General features: G+C 38.9%; 1 protein-coding gene across 7 annotated transcripts in view; it reads right to left on the bottom strand.

The window, feature by feature from the left end:
- arfgap1 (ADP-ribosylation factor GTPase activating protein 1) overlaps positions 1-25,367 on the bottom strand; it is a 75,486-nt gene that overhangs the window by 33,907 nt on the left and 16,212 nt on the right. For all 7 annotated transcript variants that reach the window (XM_052101968.1, XM_052101965.1, XM_052101967.1 and 4 more), the window contains exons 4-5: positions 6,390-6,561; positions 553-653 (exon numbers count right to left, since the gene is read on the bottom strand). In XM_052101968.1, coding sequence (XP_051957928.1) covers positions 553-653; positions 6,390-6,561 — 273 coding nt within the window. The remainder of the gene's footprint in view (positions 1-552; positions 654-6,389; positions 6,562-25,367) is intronic.

Here is a 25,367-nt window from a genome sequence, read left to right on the forward strand (position 1 = left end):
ACCATCAAACAGCCAGCAGCATCATGGCACCCATTCACTTTCATTGCATAGACAAACAGAGCTGAAATGTGCTTAAAAAAAAAATCTTCATTTCAGTTCTGCTGAAGAAGGAAAGACATACACATCAGGGATGGCTTTAAATGTTAGTAAATTATGAGAGACTTATCCTTTTTGGGTGAGATATGTGTTTGTGTGTATGTCAGTATGTTTACATGTACATTAAAAGTTTGATTTCAGTCGGACAAAAACATGAATTTGTCTTCATGTCATGTAAATGCTTTAGTCTAACTGAAATCTATTTTTGTGTAGTTGGACTAACGGACCTAGTTAGTGAGATTGCAGCTTGGTCCAGGATGTATACACCGTAATCGGAGGTAACACGTGACGTGTATTTAACAGTCCCTCAGCTGACTCCCTTCCTTTAAATACATGACAACACATTGTATCATGCATAATTGGACAGACAGATTAAGACTGTAGCTCAACTATGCAAAAACCTGTTGAAGCTTGATTATAACTGCGCATGTAAACATACTGAGTGAAATGTCATACCGGTGTGCAGCGCTCAGGCCGGTCTTGTTTTGTGGTGGAGTCCAGTCTTTAGCAGATGAATTCTCAATAGACCATTCCTTTCCCTCAGCTAGAGTCGCCACCTTCAACACACAGCACACACATGCATTTCACATTTTAACTTGCATTTAACTAACAGTACATGCATATTTATAAGTATTAAGGCACATATTCCCATAATGCTCCAAAACTTTACAGCAGTAACATTATTTCTATTAACACAGACCCTGCAAAACAATGTTGTCATAAGTTCATAAGGGTTTTCTCATGAAAACCTGTAAAGAACCTGTCCAGGTCATATTTCACCCAAAAATCAAAAGAAAATACGATTTTCATTCATATTTTCATGACAAAAAAAAAAAGCACATTTCCCCCACCAATTTTCAGTCACTTACTTGTAATGCTTAAAAAAAAAACATGAATAATAAATAAATAAATAAAAGTTTACCACCATAATCAGAAGAATCAGAATCAGCTTTATTGCCAAGTATGCTTCCACATACAAGAAATTTGTCTTGGTGACAGGAGCTTCCAGTGCACAACAATACAAAACAATACAAAAAAAGGTCAGTGTAGGTGTTCCTCCTAATGTCCACAATCATCTCCACCGTTTTGAGTGTGTTCAGCTCAAGGTTGTTTTGAGTACACCAGACAGCCAGCTGTTCAACCTCCCTTCTGTATGCAGGCTCATCGTCATCTCAGTTAAGGCCGATGACAGTGGTGTCATCAGCAAACTTCAGGAGCTTGACAGAGGGGTCCTTGGAGAAGCAGTTATTGGTGTAGAGGGAGAATAGTGGAGAGAGCACACATCCCTGGGGGGCACCAATGCTGATTGTACAGGTGCTGAAAGTGAGTTTTCCGTCTCACAAGCTGCTGCCTGTTCGTCAGAAAGCTGGTAATCCACTGACAGATAGACGTGTGAACAGAGAGTTGGTTTAATTTATTCTGGAGTATAGCAGGGATGATGGTGTTGAAAGCCAAACTGAAGTCCACAAAAAGGATCCATGCATATGCCCCTAGTCTGTCCAGATGTTGCAGGATATGATGCAAGACCTGCTTGCTCGATAAGCAAATTGAAAGGGATCTAGAAAGTGTCCAGTGACGTTCTTCCGGTGGGCCTTCACACTGCTTCATTGAAGATCTGTGTAAAGGATCGAAGGCATGCTGGCGAGATACCATCTGGGCCTGAAGCTTTCCTCGTCTTTTGTTTCCAAAAGACCCGGCTCATATCATCTTAACAGATCTTAAGTGCAGGTTGAGTAACAGGAGGGGGGGGAGGGGGGTTGCAGTAGGTTTTTGTGTGAAGGTCAGAGTGGGTGTAGGGTGTGAAACTGGGCCTTTCAAATCTGCAGTAGAACACATACAGGTTATCAGCCAGTTGTTGGTCCACCACAGGGTTGGGGGTAGGAGTACTGTAATTTGTGAGTTGTTTCATGCCACTCAACACTGATGCTGGGTCGTTGGCTGAAAACTTGTTTTCCAGCTTCTCAGAGTATCTTTTTTAGCCACTCTGATTTCAGAATGCAGTGTGTTCCTGGCCTGATTGTACATGACTTTATCCCCACCCCTATAAGCATCCTCTTTGGCCTGACAAAGCTGCCTGAGCTCTGCTGTAAACAACGGTTTGTCAAGTCCTAGTAGGAATGCATATATCCACACAGAAAGTGATACATGATGTAACAGTATCTGTGAGCTCATCCAGGTCTGTGGCTGCAGCCTCATAAACACTTCAATCAAAGCAGGCTTTTAGTTCTTGCTCTGCTTTATTGGTCCACTTCTTTACAGTCCTTACTACTGGCTTGGTTGATATTATTTTCTGCCTGTAGGTTGGAAGATGAACCAGACAGTGATCAGAGAGTTCCAAAGCTGCTCTAGGGACAGAGCGATATGCATCCTTTATTGTTGTATATCAATGATCCAGTATTTTCCTGTCTCTGGTGGGGCATTTAATGTGCTGTTTGTATTTGGGCAGTTCACATGTGAGATTTGCTTTCTTAAAATCCCCAAGAATAATAATAACTGAGTCCAGGTATTGTTGTTCTGTGTCTGTGATTTGATCAATCAGCTGTTGCAGCGTTGTGTTCACACACGCGTTTGGCGCGATATACACACTCACCCGAATAAACGAAAACTTCCGCAGCAAGTAGAACGGCTTACAGTTAATAAAGAACGCTTCCAAATTAGCACAGCACATCCTCTTTAATGTTGTTACATCTGTAGACCACCTTTCATTGATGTGAAAGCATGTTCCACCGCCACTCATTTTCCCAGTTAACTCCGCTCTGAACAGCTGAAAGTCCGGCAGATGTAACATGCTGTATGGAATGGCTTCACTCAGCCAGGTTTCTGTGAAGCAAAATGCAATGTTTGACAAGACCTTGTTTGTACGGGTTAGGAGATGTAGTTAATCCGTTTTGTTAGTAAGAGTGCAGAGATTTGCTAGATGAATGCTCGGCAGCGCTGTTCTAAAGCCGTGCTGATGGAGTTTGACCAGCGCACCAGCTCGTCTCCCTCGTCTGCATCTCATAGCACGTTTAAACAATACAGCTGCGCCTCTGAATAAAATGTCTAGCAAAACATCAGAATATTCGAAAACCAGGAAAAGGTTGTCTAGTATATGCTGCCGAATGTTCAGCAGTTCGTCCCAGTTAAAACTGACTGGAAAAATATGGCAAAACACAGGACAAACAAACAAAAACAACAAAAGAACTGAAGAGCTACACACCGAGGCGGCTATCTGCGGCACCATCTTGTTTTGTATATATAATATAATAATGCAAAATATGATGATTAATTATTTAAACTGAAGAACATTTGTAAAGTAAGATTATATGTACACATGTATTACTGGTCGGAGTGAACATGATGATCCCTGTCCATCATTGAAAGTGCCTACAATGGGCATGCGAGCATAGGAACTGGATTTTGGATCAGTGGAAAAAGTTCGCCCAGTCCGATGAGTCTAGTTTTCTTTTACATCACATAGACGGCTGTGTGCCGTTTATCTGGGGAAGTGATGGCACCAGGATGCATTGATGGGAAAGCCTGGGTCCAGCCATTCATGTGGACTTCAATTTGACACGTGCCACCTACATACAGTAAACATTGTTGCAGACCAGGTACACCCCTTCATGGCATTGGTATTCCCTGATGGCAGTGGCCTCTTTCAGTATGATACTGCACCCTGCCACACTGTTCAGGAATGGTTTGAGGAACATGATGAAGAATTCAATGTGTTGCCCTGGCCTCCAAATTCCCCAAATCTCAATCTGATTGAGCATCTGTGGGATGTGCTGGACCAACAATTCTGATCCACAGCGGCTCCACCTCGCAACTTGCAGGACTTGAAGGATCTGCTGCTAATGTCTTAATGCCAGATACCACAGGACACCTTCAGGGGTCTTGTAAAATTCATGCCTCAGAGTGTCGGCGCTGTTTTGGCGGCACACATACTAGGTTCAGGTGGTCATAATGTTTTGGCCCATCAGCATATATACAGGTGAAACTCGAAAAATTAGAATATCGTGCAAAAGTTCATTAATTTCAGTAATTCAACTTAAAAGGTGAAACTAATATATTATATAGACTCATTACAAGCAAAGTAAGATATTTCAAGCCTTTATTTGATATAATTTTGATGATTATGGCTTACAGCTTATGAAAACCCCAAATTCAGAATCTCAGAAAATTAGAATATTGTGAAAAGGTTCAGTATTGTAGGCTCAAAGTGTCACACTCTAATCAGCTAAACACCTGCAAAGGGTTCCTGAGCCTTTAAATGGTCTCTCAGTCTGGTTCAGTTGAATTCACAATCATGGGGAAGACTGCTGACCTGACAGTTGTGCAGAAAACCATCATTGACACCCTCCACAAGGAAGGAAAGCCTCAAAAGGTAATTGCAAAAGAAGTTGGATGTTCTCAAAGTGCTGTATCAAAGCACATTAATATAAAGTTAAGTGGAAGGGAAAAGTGTGGAAGAAAAAGTTGCACAAGCAGCAGGGATGACCGTAGCCTGGAGAGGATTGTCAGGAAAAGGCCATTCAAATGTGTGGGGGAACTTCACAAGGAGTGGACTGAGGCTGGAGTTACTGCATCAAGAGCCACCACACACGGACGGGTCCTGGACATGGGCTTCAAACGTCAAACGTCTTACCTGGGCTAAAGAAAAAAAGAACTGGGCTGTTGCTCAGTGGTCCAAAGTCCTCTTTTCTGATGAGAGCAAATTTTGCATCTCATTTGGATACCAAGGTCCCAGAGTCTGGAGGAAGAATGGAGAGGCACACAATCCAAGATGCTTGAAGTCCAGTGTGAAGTTTCCACAGTCTGTGTTGTTTGGGGAGCCATGTCATCGGCTGGTGTTGGTCCACTGTGCTTTATTAAGTCCAGAGTCAACGCAGCCGTCTACGGGACATTTTAGAGCACTTCATGCTTCCTTCAGCAGACAAGCTTTATGGAGATGCTGACTTCATTTTCCAGCAGGACTTGGCACCTGCCCACACTGCCAAAAGTACCAAAACCTGGTTCAATGACCATGGTATTACTGTGCTTGATTGGCCAGCAAACTCGCCTGACCTGAACCCCATAGAGAATCTATGGGGCATTGCCAAGAGAAAGATGAGAGACATGAGACCAAACAATGCAGAAGAGCTGAAGGCCGCTATTGAAGCATCATGGTCTTCCATAACACCTCAGCAGTGCCACAGGCTGATAGCATCCATGCCACGCCGCATTGAGGCAGTAATTAATGCAAAAGGGGCCCAAACCAAGTACTGAGTACATATGCATGATTATACTTTTCAGAGGGCCGACATTTCTGTATTTAAAATACTTTTTTTTTATTGATTTCATGTAATATTCTAATTTTCTGAGATTCTGAATTTGGGGTTTTCATAAGCTGTAAGCCATAATCATAAAAATTATATCAAATAAAGGCTTGAAATATCTTACTTTGCTTGTAATGAGTCTATATAATATATTAGTTTCACCTTTTAAGTTGAATTACTGAAATTAATGAACTTTTGCACGATATTCTAATTTTTCGAGTTTCACCTGTATATATATATATATATATATATATATATATTTTTTTTTAATTGTTTACTTGCATGATTTGTAGTATTTACATTGATATGTAGAACACATGTGCTTAATAAGTACCGTCTATTTAAGACTAGCATATTAACGAGAGAAGACGAGCGTAATTCTTTAACAAATCCATGTGTGATTAGCATAAAATTTATAATTTTGCTGTTTTTAATCAACAACTGATGGTAGGGAGTAGATTCCAGGGGGAATCTATGCCCCTCATTTATACCATGATCAATGGAAACATGTAAATGCTTCACACTGCAACCCCCCAGTGTTCAAGCCAAATCTACGCCCTTGACTGACAGTAAAAAACAGAAAGGGTATTAACCAGTTCTCATCATTCATGCCATAATGTGTTTTCTTTGTAGAGTTGTTCACAATTGTTGAATTTGTTATATACTGTGATACTAGAAGAAGTTCATTTTTTTTTTCTAACAATGTCATGAGAAGATTGAAAGTAATGTTAGTAATTTTTTTCATGGGTGGCCACTGTATCATTTTCAATGCAGGAAAAACCTGTGGTCACAGACTGAATTTGGAATGTCCATGAATCTTGTTCACTATAATGTCTACACACTAGCAATCAGGTGTCCCACTCAATCTTCACTGAATAGAGGCGCTTGAGTGTACACTTCTTCATTCTAAAGGGAGCGATTTAGTGTTATGGTGTTATGGCGTACTACTTGCTTGCAGTGTTTGGTTCAAAAGTGTTTATTAGAGGTCTTCCTCACCTTATCTCTGAAGAGTGCAGCAGCTTTGCTGTTGTATTTCTCTTGCAAACTCCAACTGGGATCATAATCATCCTGAAGCTCCAGGAAAACACGGAACTTCCCGTTTCCTCCAGCCTTCATTTTCTCAAGCTCCAAGTCCTTCCACTTATCCATTGACACAGATCGCACAAAGCTGTGGAGATATATTAAAGCTGTATAAAGTTTAATATGCAAGCAAACTATAAGCAAGCCATTTGCAGGTTGATTTTCTTGAAAAATGTAAACACGTCGTCTCTGTGGTGCTACAAAATTCCTGTGACCTGTCCAGCCCGACACAACAACATTGACTCAACCAATGGCGTGAGTGGGTGCCGGGACTATCTGTTTGTTTGATCCAAGGACTTCTAAAATACCAGGAGAAAGCCAACCATTATCATTCCCATTAATCTCTATTGTAATGCTCTTGTAGTTAATTGCAAACATTTTAGAGCTTCTTGCTTGCGATTACAGATCAGACGCGGCAAACTAATTATAGTATCGGTCTTAAAGAAAAGGACATATTACTTTTTTGGCCCCAGAGGACAATAAAATCATTTTTTTTTTTTTTTTATTATTAAATGGATATGAATTAATACATTATTATTGTTGTCAAATTAATACAACGTAAATATCATATAATATTTCCGATAGTATTTTAAACATTTCTTTTGTCTTTAGTACAATAACAAAATAAAAGCCAATTATTTAACTTAGCAAGAATACTGTAAATATGGTAAATATAATTTTTTTCATAATTTCACTATAATCTATTCCTCTGCCCATAAGATCTTGTCATCATTGCATACATATTTCTTAATAGTTTTTATAACTTGCCACTTTGGCAGCAATAGTACAAATATTAAACAGTCAAAAGAGCGAGGAGATGAGGACATTGGTGGCCCAGAGACAGCTAAAGTAGTTGGGTCTGAGGGATCTGAGGGATATTCTATCAAAATATTAAAATATTTAATCAAGACTTGGATATTAATATTAAAAGATCTACAGTTCATTTTGAAGCTAAATGACAGTAGTCCAGTTTTGTGTTTATATATTTTTACATACATAATATACATGTATGTTGACTCACAAGATGTTATCTGATGAAACCGCATATGAATGCACACAACCCGACTGTCGCCAATAGTGACTAGATTTGAAATGATTGTCACTATAATTATCTAATTTCAAGCTGTAATTTTACAGCAGCTATCGGTAGTCCATGGTTAACTTTCTCACTAACTCTCCAATACCCCCCGGTAATGTCCAACCGGGAGTAAGCCTCTATTCTCAGTTCATATCTCAGGCGAAAAAAGTTCGGCTACACCTATTCCAGCAAAAGATGACTAACTTAGATGCACTACATATCTTTTAATTGAAGCTTTAATTGAAGGTCCGCAATAAATCAAGAGTGTACTTGTAAGAATGCTACTAAATTAAAACATACAACTATAAAATGTCCTGCTCAAGTTGTGCTTGCAAAGGTGGTTTGGGTTGATCAGCTTGTTCTTCCAAATGTCATTATTTAATACATTATTGGACTCTGGCTAGAGCTAGTACAGCAAAAACAGATGCCACTGTTACCATAGTTACAGCAGTGTTTACAGCTTCTCAGAAAGCCTCAGGAGCTGAAACTCGGGTTATGGTAAGGGGCGTTACACTTCCGACTCAGACCAATTTCAACAGACTAGGCCAGCTGACCAATCAGAGCAGATGGAAAAGGTGGCTTTAAAGAGACAGGAGGTAAATCAGAGCATTTCAGCCAGAGTATGAAGAGAGGGGAAAAGCAATGTACAATATGAGAAAAATTATGTGTTTTTTGAACATTAAAGCATGTAAACCTATTCCAGTAGACCACCAATATAAAATAATGAACCTGTAATTTATCATAATATGGGCTCTTTAATTAAACATGTTGTTTTTATAATATCAGTGTAATTTTTCTCACACAGCATAATCTGCTATTTATACATGAAATATGATTTTGAAATGGGGTCCCTTTCAAGGGGATTTTGAAAACAGGTCATATGGTAATAGACTATTCTTATAAAAGTAACCCAATGTGTTGAATATGTTAACATGCAAACAAAATGTATTCGAACACAAATCTCTATTGGAGTTTTCAATAAAAAACAATTGTCTAAAAAAATGTTCATTGTTCGGAATCGGCTAAATTTACTTATCCTGAGTTAAAAGCGAACGTAATCCTTCACCAAACTTAAGTTTAGAGCATCTGTAATCTAAGACATGTCGACCAAACAATCTAAAACCAACTCGGGCCATCAAAAAAAAGCTCAGAACAGGGCCGAACGACTCGAAGAAGCAGAGGAAGATGCTAGCATACTAACCACTGATGTGCACTCTTCCGGAGCAGCAGGGATTGAAAAATGACTTCAGCTCTAAATTTGACGGAGTTTTGACCGCAATCAATGAGATTAAGTCAGACTTTAAAGACTTTTCAGGGAGACTGGAACAAGCAGAGAACCGTATTGGTGACCTGGAGGATGATATTGCCAATGAGAAAACCAGAATCACGATACTGGAGAAGCAGGTGTCTGAGCTCACCTCTAAGGTGGATGACCTGGAAAACAGGAGCCGTCGTTCAAATCTCAGACTGGTGAATCTCCCGGAGATAGTTGATAAAGGCGATGCAGCTGCTTTTCTGGAAAAATGGCTACCCGATGTCCTGGGACCAGAGACCTTTCCTGATCTGCTGATTATCGAAAGAGCTCATAGACTAACAGGCGCGCCACAATCCTCAGCTCCGTGAGTCATGATTCTGAAGTTTTTAAACTTCCGTGACAAGATCAGAGTCATGCAGGCAGCCAGAAAGAAGGGCAAGATCATGTATGGAGGCCACCATGTCATGCTTTTCCAAGACATCTCCACTGGACTACACAGGAAAAGAAAGCGATTCGATGATGTGAAACAACGACTACGTGACCTGAAAATAGACTACGGTATCATTTACCCTGCTAAACTCAAGCTGCTCCACGGAGGGAAACCTCACGTGTTCGCTGATCCTGCAGATGTGGAGTCGTTTATCAAAGAATTGGACACCTAACAAGTTGGCCACGGCTAGTTGGCCACGGCTAACTAACGGTATTAAGTTAAATGGTGAGGACCTCTGTCAGTGACGGGACTTATTTACGGCAGCAGGCGATATGATCATTTAACCTGAACTTTGTTTTTTCCACCCACTGAGAAAAGGTACTGTAACGTTGCTATACGCTGACGTGGTTTTAATCCCACGAAGACAGATGCACATATGCATATCGTATATTTTGTTCACTTATAGCATTAAGCCGATTGTGAATCGGGGGTTAGTGTTTGATTTATCAGTTTATAACTGCTCCTCGTTATCAGTGGATCAGTTGAGCATCTAGCCCGCTCTTAATGCTACCAGGGAAGGTAAGCCGTCTCGTTTGGGGAGACAGTGCTGGGATTAAGTTTAGGGGTTATAAATGTACATTTTATTTTGTAATTTGGGATAACGACATACACTCCAATTGTTTAAGATCGAGATTACGGTTTACATCATTCCTTCCTATTACGTATATGGCCTGGTTGAAAATGTTTACGCTTGATTTTATTTTATGTCTTATAATCTAAATTTGAAGCTTACATCCTGGAATGTTAGAGGTATGGTGAAGTTGGCTAAAATGAAGCAAATCCTCAGTAGGGTTAAACAACTCAAATCGTTAGTTGTATATCTCCAAGAAACCCACTTATTATCAGATGAAGTGATAAAGATAAAAAGGAGATGGCCAGGGCAAGTAATATCAGCCTCCTACTTATCACACACTAGAGGGGTGATGATCCTGATCCATAAATTGATACCCTTTAAAGTGGACAGCTTCATCCGTGACATAGGGGGTAGATACCTGATTGTCCAAGGTACATTGATAAATGAGAAGATAAACATGATTAATGTATATGCCCCAAACGAAGACAATCCCAAATTCTTTGAAAATTTATTTTTATTAATTGCTTCTCTCCCAGGGAAAGCTCTAATAGCAGGTGATTTCAACTGCACTTTAGACCCTAAATTGGATCGGTCAACTGGGATGGATTCCTCTCATATACAAAGTAGGAAAAAACTGTTACAGTATATAAATGATCTGAATTTGTGCGACCCCTGGAGGAGTCTGAACCCAGATAAATTAGAATTCTCCTGTTATTCTCCCCGATTTAAGTCATACTCACGAATAGATTTTTTTCCTGATTTCCAGCTCTATGCTCTCCTCTGTGATAGAATGTAACTATAATCGCATACTGCTGTCAGATCATTCCCCTACTTCACTGGTGTTTAGAGCCCAAGGGGTAGTTAAAAGGAGCCCTAGATGGAGATTTCATCCCAGATGGTTTTCTGACTCGAATTTCCAGCAATTTTTAGATGTTCAAATTGAGTCGTTCTTCAATACAAATACAGATGAGACCTCTGCTATTGTCAGATGGGAGGCCTTTAAGGCATACATCAGAGGCATGATTATATCTTACACCAGTTCAAAAACAAACAAACTCAAGTTGAAAATGAATGAGCTTGACCACAAAATTAGACAATTGGAAAGAGAGGCCTTTTTGGATGGCTCTACAAAAATAAAACAAGAATTAAAGTTAAAGCCCAATATGAGGAAATTTCCACATCAAAAGCAGAAAATAGTTTAATCCGGCTCAAACAGAGTTACTATGATCAAGGTGAAAAACCGGGGAGATTGCTAGCCTGGCGAATAAAAAAATTAGACGCGGACAGGGCAATTACTGCAATTCAAACTCAGAGTGGAGCAATAACAACAGACCCACAAGAAATTAATGATACTTTCTCCATCTACTATAAAATATTATATTCATCCGAAGCCTCGGGGAGTCTGGAAACACAATCTGAGTTTCTGGATGATCTTTGTATCCCTCCCATATCAGTTGATTTTAAAGAACAATTGGATAGGGAACTAGATGCCTCAGAAATCGCTGACGCCATTACTGATATGGGAGGAGGTAAAGCCGCAGGCTCTGACGGTCTTCCGGTTGATATCTACAAAATATTTAAAGATAAATTAATTGAACCACTTTTAGATATGTATGAGGAAGCCTTTCAACAGGGTTGTCTTCCAGATTCCCTGAGGAGCGTGCTGATAACACTTATTTTGAAACCCAATAAATCCCCTACCAATTGCACGTCGTATAGACCTATTTCACTGCTCAACACAGATGCTAAGATTATCGCTAAATTAATGGCTAGAAGACTGGAACCGGTGCTCCCGACAGTGATCAATCCAGATCAGAATGGTTTTGTGAAAAACCGTCAAGCTTTCCATAATGTCAGAAGGGTGTTGAATTTGATACATGCAAAGGAGGGAACCTCTGACACCGCTATTCTGTCCTTAGATGCTGAAAAAGCATTCGACAGAGTGGAGTGGAGCTATTTATTTGATGTGTTATCTCACCTTGGCTTTGGTAACTACTTTCGAAAATGGATTGAGACACTCTATACTGACCCAGTGGCAGAGGTCTCCACCAACTATATAATATCATCTCCTTTCAAACTCACAAGAGGTACTCGCCAGGGGTGCCCTCTCTCACCGATGCTATTTGTTTCTGCAATGGAACCGCTTGCATTGGCGGTGAGATCGCACCCCTCAATTTCAGGTATAAAAGTATCGGACACCGAACATCGCATTGTAATGTATGCTGACGACACCCTCTTACTTCTAACAGACCTAAGTAACTCACTTTTTAATCTGACCAATTTAATGGACACATTCAGAAAATTTTCAGGTTTTAAAGTAAACGAAACAAAATCCTCTATTATGTTTTTGAATAAGCGGAAGCGAATAAACCAGGTGATAAACCACCCTTTCAATAATGCGGTAAATGGATTTAAATATCTCGGTATCACCATTACCCCAACCATTAAAGACTTAGTACCCTGTAACTATGATCCTATGATTTCTACAGTAACTGAATCCATGAACAACTGGTCATCAATGCCAATCTCCCTTTTAGGGTGTATAAATATAATCAAGATGAATATACTACCAAAGTTTATATACCTATTTCAATCTATCCCTTTACCCCCACAGTTCTTCTCCAAAATGAAGCAACTATTTACTAAGTTTATTTGGAATAACAGGAGGCCAAGGTTGAGGCTGTCACTTCTTTACCTGCCTTATGAGAGAGGAGGGTTACAACTACCCAATTTACAATGGTATTTTGGGCTGCTCAAATTAGAGCTGCAATGTACTGGTTTTTCCCTGAACCTTACTTACCATGGGTACAAATTGAAAGTATCTGCACTAAAGGCCAGCGACTTGACACTTATTTATACTCTGCATCTGTCAAAAAACTGAGGCGGCTCACTGATAACCCCTTTGTGAGTAACACAATTAATGTCTGGCATAATGTACAGTCAATTCTTGGTGAATCTACTTTTTTCTCAGGCTTTTCACCAATATGGGGGAATGATAACTTCTCTCCTGGAAAAAAAGACCAAGGTTTTAAAATGTGGGCAACAAAGGGCATCTGTAAAGTTATGGATCTATATAAAGAAAGTAAACTAGCTTCTTTTGAAGAACTTAGTAATGAATATGATATACCTCGGACACATTTATTGAAATATTTACAGTTAAGGAGTTTTGTTTATGCACAGACACATTCCTATACACAACCTCACTTGTCCATGTTAGAAAACCTAGCAGTGAATAATTGTACTGGCAAAGGTCAGATATCTTTACTCTAACATTCTGGTTAAAAACCATAAAGACTCTACTGAGCATAAGAAAACCCAATGGATAAAGGACTTACAACAGATATCTCAGAGGAGGACTGGAGAGAGATATGCTCTAGAGCACAACTCCTAACAAGAAATACCCATCTCAAACTGATTCAGTATAATTGGATTATGAGGACTTATCCCAGATAGCAAAAAATGTCCGCACGGCTTCTTTTTGCCGCCGTCCCCAAGCTGTCGGCTATAGGTGCGTCCCACTGGCGGGGATGAAGCGTTTGCCGCCGGATTCGTCACTCCCATTTCATGTGAGATGCCGCCGGCGGTCAGACGGCGGGCCGCCCGCTTCATTTTCTCTGGCGGTTGCCTCGCGACAATCGACCGCGGCCGGCCGGCGGCAATCGACCGCGGCCGGCCGGCGGCAAGCCGCTTTGAAATAGCCTACAAGGACAGCTTAGACTCTCAAAATCGACCAGCCATGTTGGATATTATTATTTTTTGCTCCAAAGCCATTAGGGTTTATAACAGATTCTTGACTCTTGATTCCATGATAAGGTAAGGTTTAGGAAATGACATTTAAATTACTTTGAAACTCTGAAGCGATTATACAGTAATATATGTAAAATATATTGAATTATTTATGCACAGGTGAAAATTGTTTACATTTCTTTGATGCACATTGAGACATGCACCAATAAACCAAAAATAATTCCTTTTTGTAAAACTTACTTGGCAATAAATATCTTTCTGATTCTGATTAGGTTTTAAAATAGATATTTAATACAGGGTATGAACAATTTAGCAGAATAAATTGATGAAGTTAGACTTTTCACCAATGCCTGTATCAGTGAACAGTGAAAGACATCTGCAACATGGCCAAAATATCAGGTATACTTTAATTATTTTTTATTAATTTGCAACCATGGTGATATCTATCATAAACATGAAAATCCCTGTTTTGGCGTGAAGGATAAACTCAATGAAAAAGCGAAATTATCCTCTGGTTTCACAGTTGCGTAGAAATTTAGTTTATGACCTACATTTTTCCAACCTCGATTTTTTTTGTTATTTTACCTTTTACAGGTTTTGCAATTATGACCTGTACAAATGTTTAAGAAAGTGTTAAAGTCCCTGTAAAGGCAATAAAAAAAATCTAAGCGCATTATAAATGTTAAAAATGTATTGCTAAAACACATGACAAAGACTGAACTGTGAAGTTCCGCTGTACGCCATATCTGTTTCCGGTTTACTTGGCGTCGCCCAAAATGTCATTTTACTCGATGTCTCCAGAATCTTCCGAAAATCTGGCGTCAGCGATGTTCATCGCGTTGTTGATGCCTGGTCCCCTGCTCCGACAAGCAAGAGGGACAAGGGCTTTAAACTCTACATATCGAGTTATCTGCACAACTACAAGGGTAAGTATTTTAATCTAATGTGGTGTGCCGGCAGATAGAGGCTAAGCTAGTTAGCCACGTGTTCATTTTTAATGTAGCGTTAGTATAGAAGCTTGTTTTTCTTAGTTTTAAAGCAGACTGTTTGTTAATTTTTGTGATAATTGTGATATCAATTATATTAACTTAGTCTCCTCTCAGTTTCTAATAAAGATCAGGACACCGGTGAAGTCACTGTCAGGGCATTGTGTTACAGGTCCATGAGAAAATCAGAATCAGAATCAGCTTTATTGCCAAGTATGCTTACACATACAAGGAATTTGTCTATGGTGACAGGAGCTACCAGTCAACAACAATACAAACAATACCAAAAAACAGCAGCAAGACATAGGTAATTAAAAACAAAAAGAACACAAAATAAATAATTATACATATACGTTACATACACTCACCTTCATACATACCCACATACACACACGTAGTGCAAATCTAATACAATCTGTATATAAAGAACAAAAAACTGTATATTATGTACAGAGCAATGTAAGTAAAAGCAGATAAACCTCACAGTTTGAGTGTATGGTGAAGCTAGAATTAATAAGACCGCAGTTATAGGCTTGTTACTTTAATAGCCCGATGTTCCTGGGGACTTCGGCTAAGGTTATTCATGTTTAATGTAACTCAAATCAAATGAAAACAGTTATTGTAGGCAGGTAAGTTTCCCTAGCTGGTCCCCTCTGTGTAAAATGCGTTCTTATTCAAGTTTTCAACTCAGTCATTCGTTTAAGATGCAATCTTGTGTTATAAGTATTAGGCTATCATGATTATACAGTGAGCAAGCTATATAAATAAGTATTTAATATAATAAAAGTGTAGAGCAACAACCGAGGGTGTAAGGTAAAGGCTGAATATTGTAGATTTATTACAATATGTTGCATGTTTGAATTAAAATATCTGTGGATATGCAACTTCCCACTAATGAAAGTTTTATTCAAAAGGAGCACACACTCTACAAAGGCCTGACTGGAGATTTGCCTGATCTATCCAGTCCTTCAGGTGAGTAGGGATATAACAATAGCACATTTCACTGTACAGTATGATATATCAACCAAAATCTGTATACCAATATTTCATTTTCTTTTTCCTCCCTTTTACAAACAAATATTCTGCTTCAAAGAAAAAAAATGAAATTGATGTTATCATAAGGGTTCTTCATTATGAACTTGTATGCCATGCATAACATACTGTGGATAGAAATTACAGGGAAAGTTACTGGTATGATAATTGTGGTTATATTATATTACTATTATATTTAGTGTATTGCTAATCAATATATTGTTACTTCCCAGATGACAGCGGCTCACTTCAAGAGCAGGTGAAGCAAGTTGGGACAATGTTGAAGACATTTGCTCGCACTGGGCAATCAGGTACAACTTGCAAACAACACCTGTGGTTGTTGGTTTAATTCCCACTGGGGCCACCTGTACATGTAGTAGACCTAGATATAAATGTCATAGTTTAGTAGTTGAAGGACCAGGACTGACTACTTTATTCTTTTATTCTGGGAACCCCTGTAGGTGCAGATCAAACCCTAATGCTGCGACGTCTTGGAATTTGGCGATGTTGTGCGTAGCATGGACGACAAAATGCTATGCTGCAACGTTTCAGTGCCAATGTGTCTGTTGGAGAGTTATCCCTGCCAGGGGATATGTTACTCCCCCCTAGAAACCCAGGAAGATTTGGCGTTGCTTGACAACAGTTTGAGGCAGGATAAAGAGCTCCAGCAACGATTTGTAAGTGTGCCGATTTCGTTTATAACGGTATAGGGTAATCTAAAAAGTACAATTAAGATCGTACACTGCATATTCTACAGTCTGAATCCACAGCCTGTCACATTTTAAATTTATGAGAAGCTTCAGAGAAATGTAATTTGTAACATGTTTTTTTTGTATTTTCAGCTTCGGTTTTGGCAATCAAATGTGGGAGGGACCTAAAGACAACCGTGTGGCGAATGCTTCAGAGTATCTTCTCTAATCACCTTTCCATCAATACAACCTGGACTGGTGTAGGGGATAAAGCATGTTTTAGAGACATGTTCCTGAAGACCATTGTTCAAAGTAAGTTGGATATTTTTTTATATTTAAGTAGATGTGTATGACCTTATGCCATTCAAATGGAATGACAGATCTTTATTTTCTACAGGAGCCATCCGGAAGAACCCGGCAACACAGGATGCCACTGATGAGGCGATCCAGGTTAACGTTACCTGAAAGGAGCATCTGAACATGAAGGTGGAAAAAGGCGCCGCACAGCTGAGAGGGACCCACAGCCGACCCCTTAAACCTAGGCTGACTACTGACACCCCAGCATCACTGACAACTGGAACCCTTTCTTTATCCTGCAGTCAGTAACATCAAGACCCCTAAAAAAGCCTGCTAAAAGTGTCAGACTACACTCACCCAATCCACACTGTTCAATGTGGAAATTGCTCTTTTTTTTTTTTTTCCTTTCTCATGACCCTACTTTGAGGGCAGCTCCTTGGATGAATATGGGATGGTTTGTCCTTTTATACAGGCGCACGAGGAATCACTGAAGATATGCTAATTTGCACTGCCTCATTCTGGAGGTCGGGGAAAACCGGTGATTCTTAGCCCACTACGCCACGCAGTCCCCAACCTCTCCAGACATTCTGATTGGCTGTGTTCTCTACAGCCAGATTTTCTGCTGTTAATTATATTTATTCCCACTTGTTGTCATGTGTAAGTTGAATGTCAAAATGCATATTATACCTGTTATCCTGCACATTCCTTGATACCAAAGATCTCAATTATTTCATATACAATTTGCTGCTTATTTCATTGTTACAGTGCTTAACTATTCTATTTTTAAATATAACTTGTAAATCCTAGATTATACATCTAATACTTGATATTTGCACATTATCTGGTATCAAATATTCTACTTACCGTGACTTTAGTATTGGCTTATTTCATTCCGTCAGTGCTTAACAATTCTATTATAGTTTGTAAATCCTATTTCATACCTCTGATACTTGATATTGCACATTAACTAGTACCAAAAATTCTACTTTCATTCCGTCACAGTGCTTAACTGTTATTCTATTGTTACATATAGCTTGTAAATCCTTGTGCCACAGTCAGCATTGCAGTTATAATGGTATATTCTACTCCAAAGCTTTACTCTAAATTATTAGCACTTAACCTATTGTTAGAAATGACTTGTAAATATGATGTTATACCTCAATTTATTTGGTATCCTGCACTTTCTTTGGTACCAAATATCCTCATTGCTTGTGTTTACTGGTAATTCTTTTCATCCCAGAGCTGACCTCTTTATATTATTAACAATTATTGTAAGTGTTACAATAGTGTTTTTTAAAAAAAAAGAAATTGGAAACCTGCATGTTCTTTTGTGTGTGTGTGTATATATAATGTTTGTATTTTTCTGTTATTTATATTTCAGTGATCTGACATCTTGTTTCAATGACAGTTACTGTACTTTGAAATGTGGAATTAAAACGCCAAATGGAAATTTGTCTGGTTTGATCAATCATTATTCTTGATAAACTGCATGCTATAAATATATATATATATACATATACATATACACAATAAGCGGCGGCAGATCGCTCGAAAAAAGCGCAAACACGTTTTGACCGCCGTCAAACGTGTTTGCGATATCGCCATTCTGCCGCTTCTACTGCCGCCGGCGCACCGGCCCGCCGACTTATTGCTATCTGGGATGTTACTCCGGAAAGACTGAATAAGATGAATCCAAATATTCCTGATATCTGTGTTAAATGTAATGTCGAAAAGGGTACCTTATTTCATTGTCTGTGGAACTGCCCTGAGATACGAAAGTTCTGGAATGAAGTTATAAAATGTATTTCTAAGATGACCTTAAATCTAGTGCCTGACAATCCTGCACTTTGCATTCTTAATTTGTATCCAAAGGACTGTATGTTAAACCACAAAGAGAGGAAAATTACAGACTTATGTTTAATACAAGCTAGACGCTTGATCTCTCTCTGTTGGAAAGATGTCAAGAGCCCTTCTATTGGTCGCTGGCTGAAAGAATTATCAGCATGCCTTATCCTTGAAAAGTTAACATACACAATGAAAAAGAAATCAGCCGAATTTAAAGAGATCTGGAATCCCTTTCTTGCATTTTTGGAGAACTGTGAAGCCGAGGAAACTCTGGAAACTTGAAGGCGATATGTACCTAACTGTCTGTACTAAGCTATGTATGATTATATAATGTCGTTATCCAGTGTGTTTTTTTTTTTTTTGGGGTGGGGGGAGTGGATTATTTTATAGTTTGACTGTTATACACTTTGTTAAATGTATCAACATGTATCCTTGTTAACTGTTAAAATTCAATAAATACATGTTTATAAAAAAAAATAATAAAAAAAAAAGAGTGAGTTTGTTCTTTGTGAGTTAAAGACGAAAGTGAACAAAAGGTGACCCCATTATACACTACAACAAAATATGTTTTTGATTAGTTTTTGTTTTGGCTTGTTTTCCTAAAACTCATTTAAAACAATGTAGATTTACTTTAGGATCTATACTGCTAAAGAAAAAAATTGTTATCCGAGAATGTCGAATATAATATAAAAAATACAAATATTTTAAAATATCTAAAAATCCCTTAAAATAAAAAAAAGATGCATTCACCTGAGAAGCAGCATATAATATATTTAGACTTGCTTTTAGAGAATAGAAGTATATTTGTCTTTACTGCACTCACAGAAAACACTTGATAATAGTTTTTTCTTTACTGAATTAAACTTAAATAAAAAATAAGTTTTTCCCTTTAATTCAGTGAATGTAAATTAGAGGTATTTTTAAAAAGAAAAGCACAATTAAAATATGCACACGTATGCATGTATGCTTTCAACACAAAATAAAATACAGAAATAGTCCAATCTTGACAGACACTATCAAGTTTATGGATTATTAACTTTTTTGGCACCCTTATCACTGACCTACTATCCTTAGGACATGTCCCAAGAAACTTTAAAATGGCAGTTATTAAACTGCTTAAGAAGCTACAGCTTGATCATGGAGAACTGGCTAACTACAGACTGATTTCAAATCAACCATTAATGTTGGAAATACTAGAACAGGTAGTGTCCTCCCAGCTATGTTCATTTCTACAGAGAAATGGTATATAGGAACAATTTCATTCAGGATTTAGGCCCCATCACAGTACAGAGACTGCACTTATCAGAATTACAAATGCTTTGCTCTTATCATCTGATCGTGGCTGCATTTGTCTTCTAGAGCTTTTAGATCTTCATGCTGCCTTCTACACGATAGATCACGACATTCTCTTGAATAGGCTGGAAAATTATGTTGGCATTAGTGGACGTGCATTCGTATGTTTTAGGTCCTATTTATCAGACCGCTACCACTTTGTATGTGTAAACGAAGAAATTATTCATCATCATCATGAGTAATGATGACAAACTACAGTCGGTGCTAGCCAGACAGCACTTCAGTCTTTTACGGTGGACTTCAGAGGTTGAACTGATGCCAAAACCAACTGAGACATTAGATACTTCATATGCCACTGCCTGAACCTTGGACTTAGGATGGACCCCGCCGAACCTCACCGAAATGACCTGCTGGTTGAACTGCCATCCACCTCACTGATCTCAATGATCACTAAGACTTTATAGATATTACATTTTATTTTTTGTTAATGCATGATTTTCTGTAAAGCTGCTTTGAAACGATGTGTGTTGTGAAAAGCGCTATACAAATAAAAAATGACTTGACAATACTTAATTTCAATATTATACAAGAACTCACGGAATTCTACATCTACTCCCAAAACAATTCTTATTATTAGTATTATTTCAATTATCACTATATACTAGACTTAAATCCATACTTGAAAAATAAACATTAAAGCAATAAATGGTCAAATTAATTTATTGGCATAAAGGGTATGTGGCAAGCGTTAAACTTTGCTCGCTATCTTGGTGGTACAGAGGCAGCACAAGGGCAACAATGACTGCAACTGCTGCAGCTCTATACAAATCAGAGAAAACATGCATCTCTAAATGACGTGATTACTGTAAATATTGAATTGTTTCATGTAAGTGTAGATTTATGTAGGGTTCACAGTTTAGGAGTGGGTTTGATTATTAGCAATAATTATCATAGATAATCATTAATTATTAAAATCAATAGAACATTGATTAGAACCAATGTTACCTTTTTTAATCCTTTAAATCAACAATCATCAAATTTAATAGAATATTAATTATTATCAAAGATAATAATTAATTATTAAAATTAATTAAACATTGATTAGACTTAACACTAACTTATTGATTCTTCAAATTCAACAATCAAAGATACTTGTCAATTATCAAAATCAATAGAATATTAATTAGGATTAATGTAGACGGAGCACCACCCCAGAATCAGGGACTATTAACCAGACAGTATAACAGTCTCAATGTTAGATTGTTCTCTTAGGAAAATTGTTGTCCGTAGATCATCAAGATTAAAAAGGAAACAATGAAGGTTTGAATTTGAGCACTGGCATCCCCTGCCAGCCTTTGACACATGTGTATGCAAAACAAATCAAGCACTTCTCTTTTAATTATAACAAAGTTTATTGAAAATATAAAATCAATTAATAATCAATACAATGCAGTCAATAAACTTCCGACATTCAACTACAAACTAAACAGTGACGTGATTAGATACAGTGCCTTGCGAAAGTATTCGGCCCCCTTGAACTTTTCGACCTTTTGCCACATTTCAGGCTTCAAACATAAAGATTTAAAACTGTAGTTTTTTGTGAAGAATCAACAAGTGGGACACAATCATGAAGTGGAACTAAATTTATTGGATATTTCAAACTTTTTTAACAAATAAAAAACTAAAAAATTGGGCGTGCAAATTTATTCAGCCCCTTTACTTTCAGTGCAGCAAACTCTCTCCAGAAGTTCAGTGAGGATCTCTGAATGATCCAATGTTGACCTAAATGACTAATGATGATAAATAGAATCCACCTGTGTGTAATCAAGTCTCCGTATAAATGCACCTGCTCTGTGATAGTCTCAGAGGTCCGTTTAAAGCACAGAGAGCATCATGAAGAACAAGGAACACACCAGGCAGGTCCGAGATACTGTTGTGGAGAAGTTTAAAGCCGGATTTGGATACAGAAAGATTTCCCAAGCTTTAAACATCCCAAGGAGCACTGTGCAAGGGATAATATTGAAATGGAAGGAGTATCAGACCACTGCAAATCTACCAAGACCCGGCCGTTCCTCTAAACTTTCAGCTCATACAAGGAGAAGACTGATCAGAGATACAGCCAAGAGGCCCATGATCACTCTGGATGAACTGCAGAGATCTACAGCTGAGGTGGGAGACTCTGTCCATAGGACAACAATCAGTCGTATACTGCACAAATATGGCCTCTATGGAAGAGTGGCAAGAAGAAAGCCATTTCTTAAAGATATCCATAAAAAGTGTCATTTAAAGTTTGCCACAAGCCACCTGGGAGACACACCAAACATGTGGAAGAAGGTGCTCTGGTCAGATGAAACCAAAATCGAACTTTTTGGCAACAATGCAAAACGTTATGTTTGGCGTAAAAGCAACACAGCCCATCACCCTGAACACACCATCCCCACTGTCAAACATGGTGGTGGCAGCATCATGGTTTGGGCCTGCTTTTCTTCAGCAGGGACAGGGAAGATGGTTAAAATTGATGGGAAGATGGATGGAGCCAAATACAGGACCATTCTGGAAGAAAACCTGATGGAGTCTGCAAAAGATCTGAGACTGGGACGGAGATTTGTCTTCCAGCAAGACAATGATCCAAAACATAAAGCAAAATCTACAATGGAATGGTTCACAAATAAACATATCCATGTGTTAGAATGGCCAAGTCAAAGTCCAGACCTGAATCCAATCGAGAATCTGTGGAAAGAACTAAAAACTGCTGTTCACAAACGCTCTCCATCCAACCTAACTGAGCTCGAGCTGTTTTGCAAGGAGGAATGGGCAAAAATTTCAGTCTCTCGATGTGCAAAACTGATAGAGACATACCCCAAGCGACTTACAGCTGTAATCGCAGCAAAAGGTGGCGCTACAAAGTATTAACTTAAGGGGGCTGAATAATTTTGCACGCCCAATTTTTCAGTTTTTTATTTGTTAAAAAAGTTTGAAATATACAATAAATTTCGTTCCACTTCATGATTGTGTCCCACTTGTTGTTGATTCTTCACAAAAAATTACAGTTTTATATCTTTATGTTTGAAGCCTGAAATGTGGCAAAAGGTCAAAAAGTTCAAGGGGGCCGAATACTTTCGCAAGGCACTGTATGTTAACCAAAATAAGCCTATAACACATGAGAGGACGTTATGTGTGTGCGTCTGTGTGTGTGAGGAGTGACGCGCACGAATTGGCGGACGTGACTCTCGTGGAGAGTACGTCACGTGAGATTTCCGGCCAGAGAGTATGGCCGTGAATGCGGAGAGAAGCCGGTTAATGGCATCTGCCCGTGTCCGGCGTGTCTTTCGCTTGTACGACTTGTGTGTGTGTATGTATGTGGTTAGTACGACAGAGAGCAGAGAGAGAGAGAGAGAGAGAGAGAGAGAGAGAGAGAGTGAAAGTGGCGGCGCCGAAGCCGCTTTCGCAATCGTGGGAGAGAAGGTAACTGTTATGGATAAACACAGTGTGCCGGTCTCATCCGCGATGGCGTAAATACACAACAGTCCAATATCCTATCTCTGCCCAGACATAACCTCTTACTTGAATCGCATGGGGGACGCATGTAGACCCCATGCATGATTTTCTGTAAAGCTGCTGATTTTCGTTCGACTCCAACTCGGTTCCTCGAGTCTCGGGTGATGACGGGGGGGCCCGTTTCCTCGCTCTGTCGGCGGGCGGTACGGCTGCTGATTCTCGGCGGGCTGGCGGAGAAATCAGCGACGTCAACCTGATTGAAGAGGGAAGGGAATTCCTCGTCACTTCTGCAGGCAAATGGATGAAGATGCGGATTGCTCAGAGGTTTCCTTCGGATACATTAAAGTGTTCGTTGGAACACAATGTAATCTCAACTCGTCCAGCGAGATGGGGCTGCAGTTTCAAGTAGCACGTTACTTCCTTTTTCAACGAGGCAACACCTGAGAGCAGCGAAGACTTAGTCTATGTCTGGCACGCAAAGTCACTTGAAGCGAGATACAGAACGATTTCCGAGGTATTTCTACTCCTGATGACATCACAGTTGAGGTGCGTTCTGTTGAGTGCCTCATCCAATAGGAGTTGAGATTTCGATCCTTTGGAATTTTACACAGTTGTAAAGTGAGCAAGGCTTCTTGGGATTTGTAGTCTGTTTTGTACTCCCTTTGTTTGATTTTGGCAAGGTTTTTATCAGTAAGATTTATGACTTTGTTTTTGTGGGCCTCAGTCAGGCTTTATGACTGTGTTAGGTCTGCCTTTGTCTTGTATCTGAATACATGAGGCCCAACATAAGTGATAGTTAAAAAAATTAACCATAAACATTGTTTCTGAAAAAAAAAAAAATATTATTATTTCCATGGCCTGTGTTCCCATACTTGAATTTTGAATATTTGAAATGGGTAGATCACATTGAACTTTAAAAAATGTGGGCACCCCTGGAGTAGCCAATGTCTGCCAGCTGGAATTATTTACATTTTAATATTATAGATCTATGCTTTGAGTATCTGTTGGCTTTAGATATTGTTTGCACAATTTTGTTGTAGTTATCATTTAAACGGAGAGTAATATCAAAACATAAGCTAAAGAATGAATTTTAGCCAAATGTTGAGATTTTAAAATAAAATAAAAAAAAATCATTAAATTACTCAATTACAAAAATAATCGATAGTGACAACCCTACTCCAGATGCATTTTTAAACTTTGAACAATTTATTTTATTTTCTCCCATTTTCTCCACAATTTGGAATGCCCAATTCCCAATGCACTCTAATCTCTTGTGGTGCATAGTGGCTCACCTCAATCTGGGTGGCGGAGGACGAATCTCAGTTGCCTCCACGTCTGAGACAGTCAATCCGAACATCTCATCACGTGGCTTGTTGAGCGCGTTACCGCGGAGACATAGCTTGTTTGGAGGCTTCAAGCCATCCACCGCGGCATCAATGCACAACTCACCACGCGCCCCACAAAAAGCGAACCACATTATAGCAACCACGATGAGGTCAACCCAATGTGACTCTACCCACCCTAGCAACCGGGCCAATTGGTTGCTTAGGAAGCTTGACGGGAGTCACTCAGCACGCCCTGGATTCTAACTTGCAACTCCAGGTGTGGTAGTAATCGTCGATACTTGCTGAAATACCCAGGCCCCCCTCCTTTAAACTATTTATAACTTGACACTTCTTAGAAAGCAACACTTGAGGCACGCAAGTTGTGAGTCGTAACACAACAGACAAAGACTTCCGATCTGAATGTATATGGCTAAAGCAGCTGCGCTTTAAAGGAGATGAATGGAGATGCACATTTTCTGAAAGTAATACCTAAAAAAATCTGCTTCACAAAATAACAAAATCTAAAAAATAAAAATTACAAATACTCTGGCGGCCAAAAGTTTGAAATAATGTAAACTTTTTGCTGTTTCGGAAGGAAATTGGTACTTTAATTCACCAAAGTGTCATTCAACTGATCACAAAGTATAGTCAGGACATTACTGATGTAAAAAACAGCACCATCCCTATTTGAAAAAAGTCATTGTTGATCAAATCTAGACAGACCCCATTTCCAGCAGCCATCACTCCAACACCATATCCTTGACTAATCATGCAAAATTGCTAAT

The sequence above is a fragment of the Xyrauchen texanus genome, chromosome 32, assembly GCF_025860055.1.
Source record: "Xyrauchen texanus isolate HMW12.3.18 chromosome 32, RBS_HiC_50CHRs, whole genome shotgun sequence".
In the NCBI taxonomy this organism is placed as follows: domain Eukaryota; kingdom Metazoa; phylum Chordata; class Actinopteri; order Cypriniformes; family Catostomidae; genus Xyrauchen; species Xyrauchen texanus.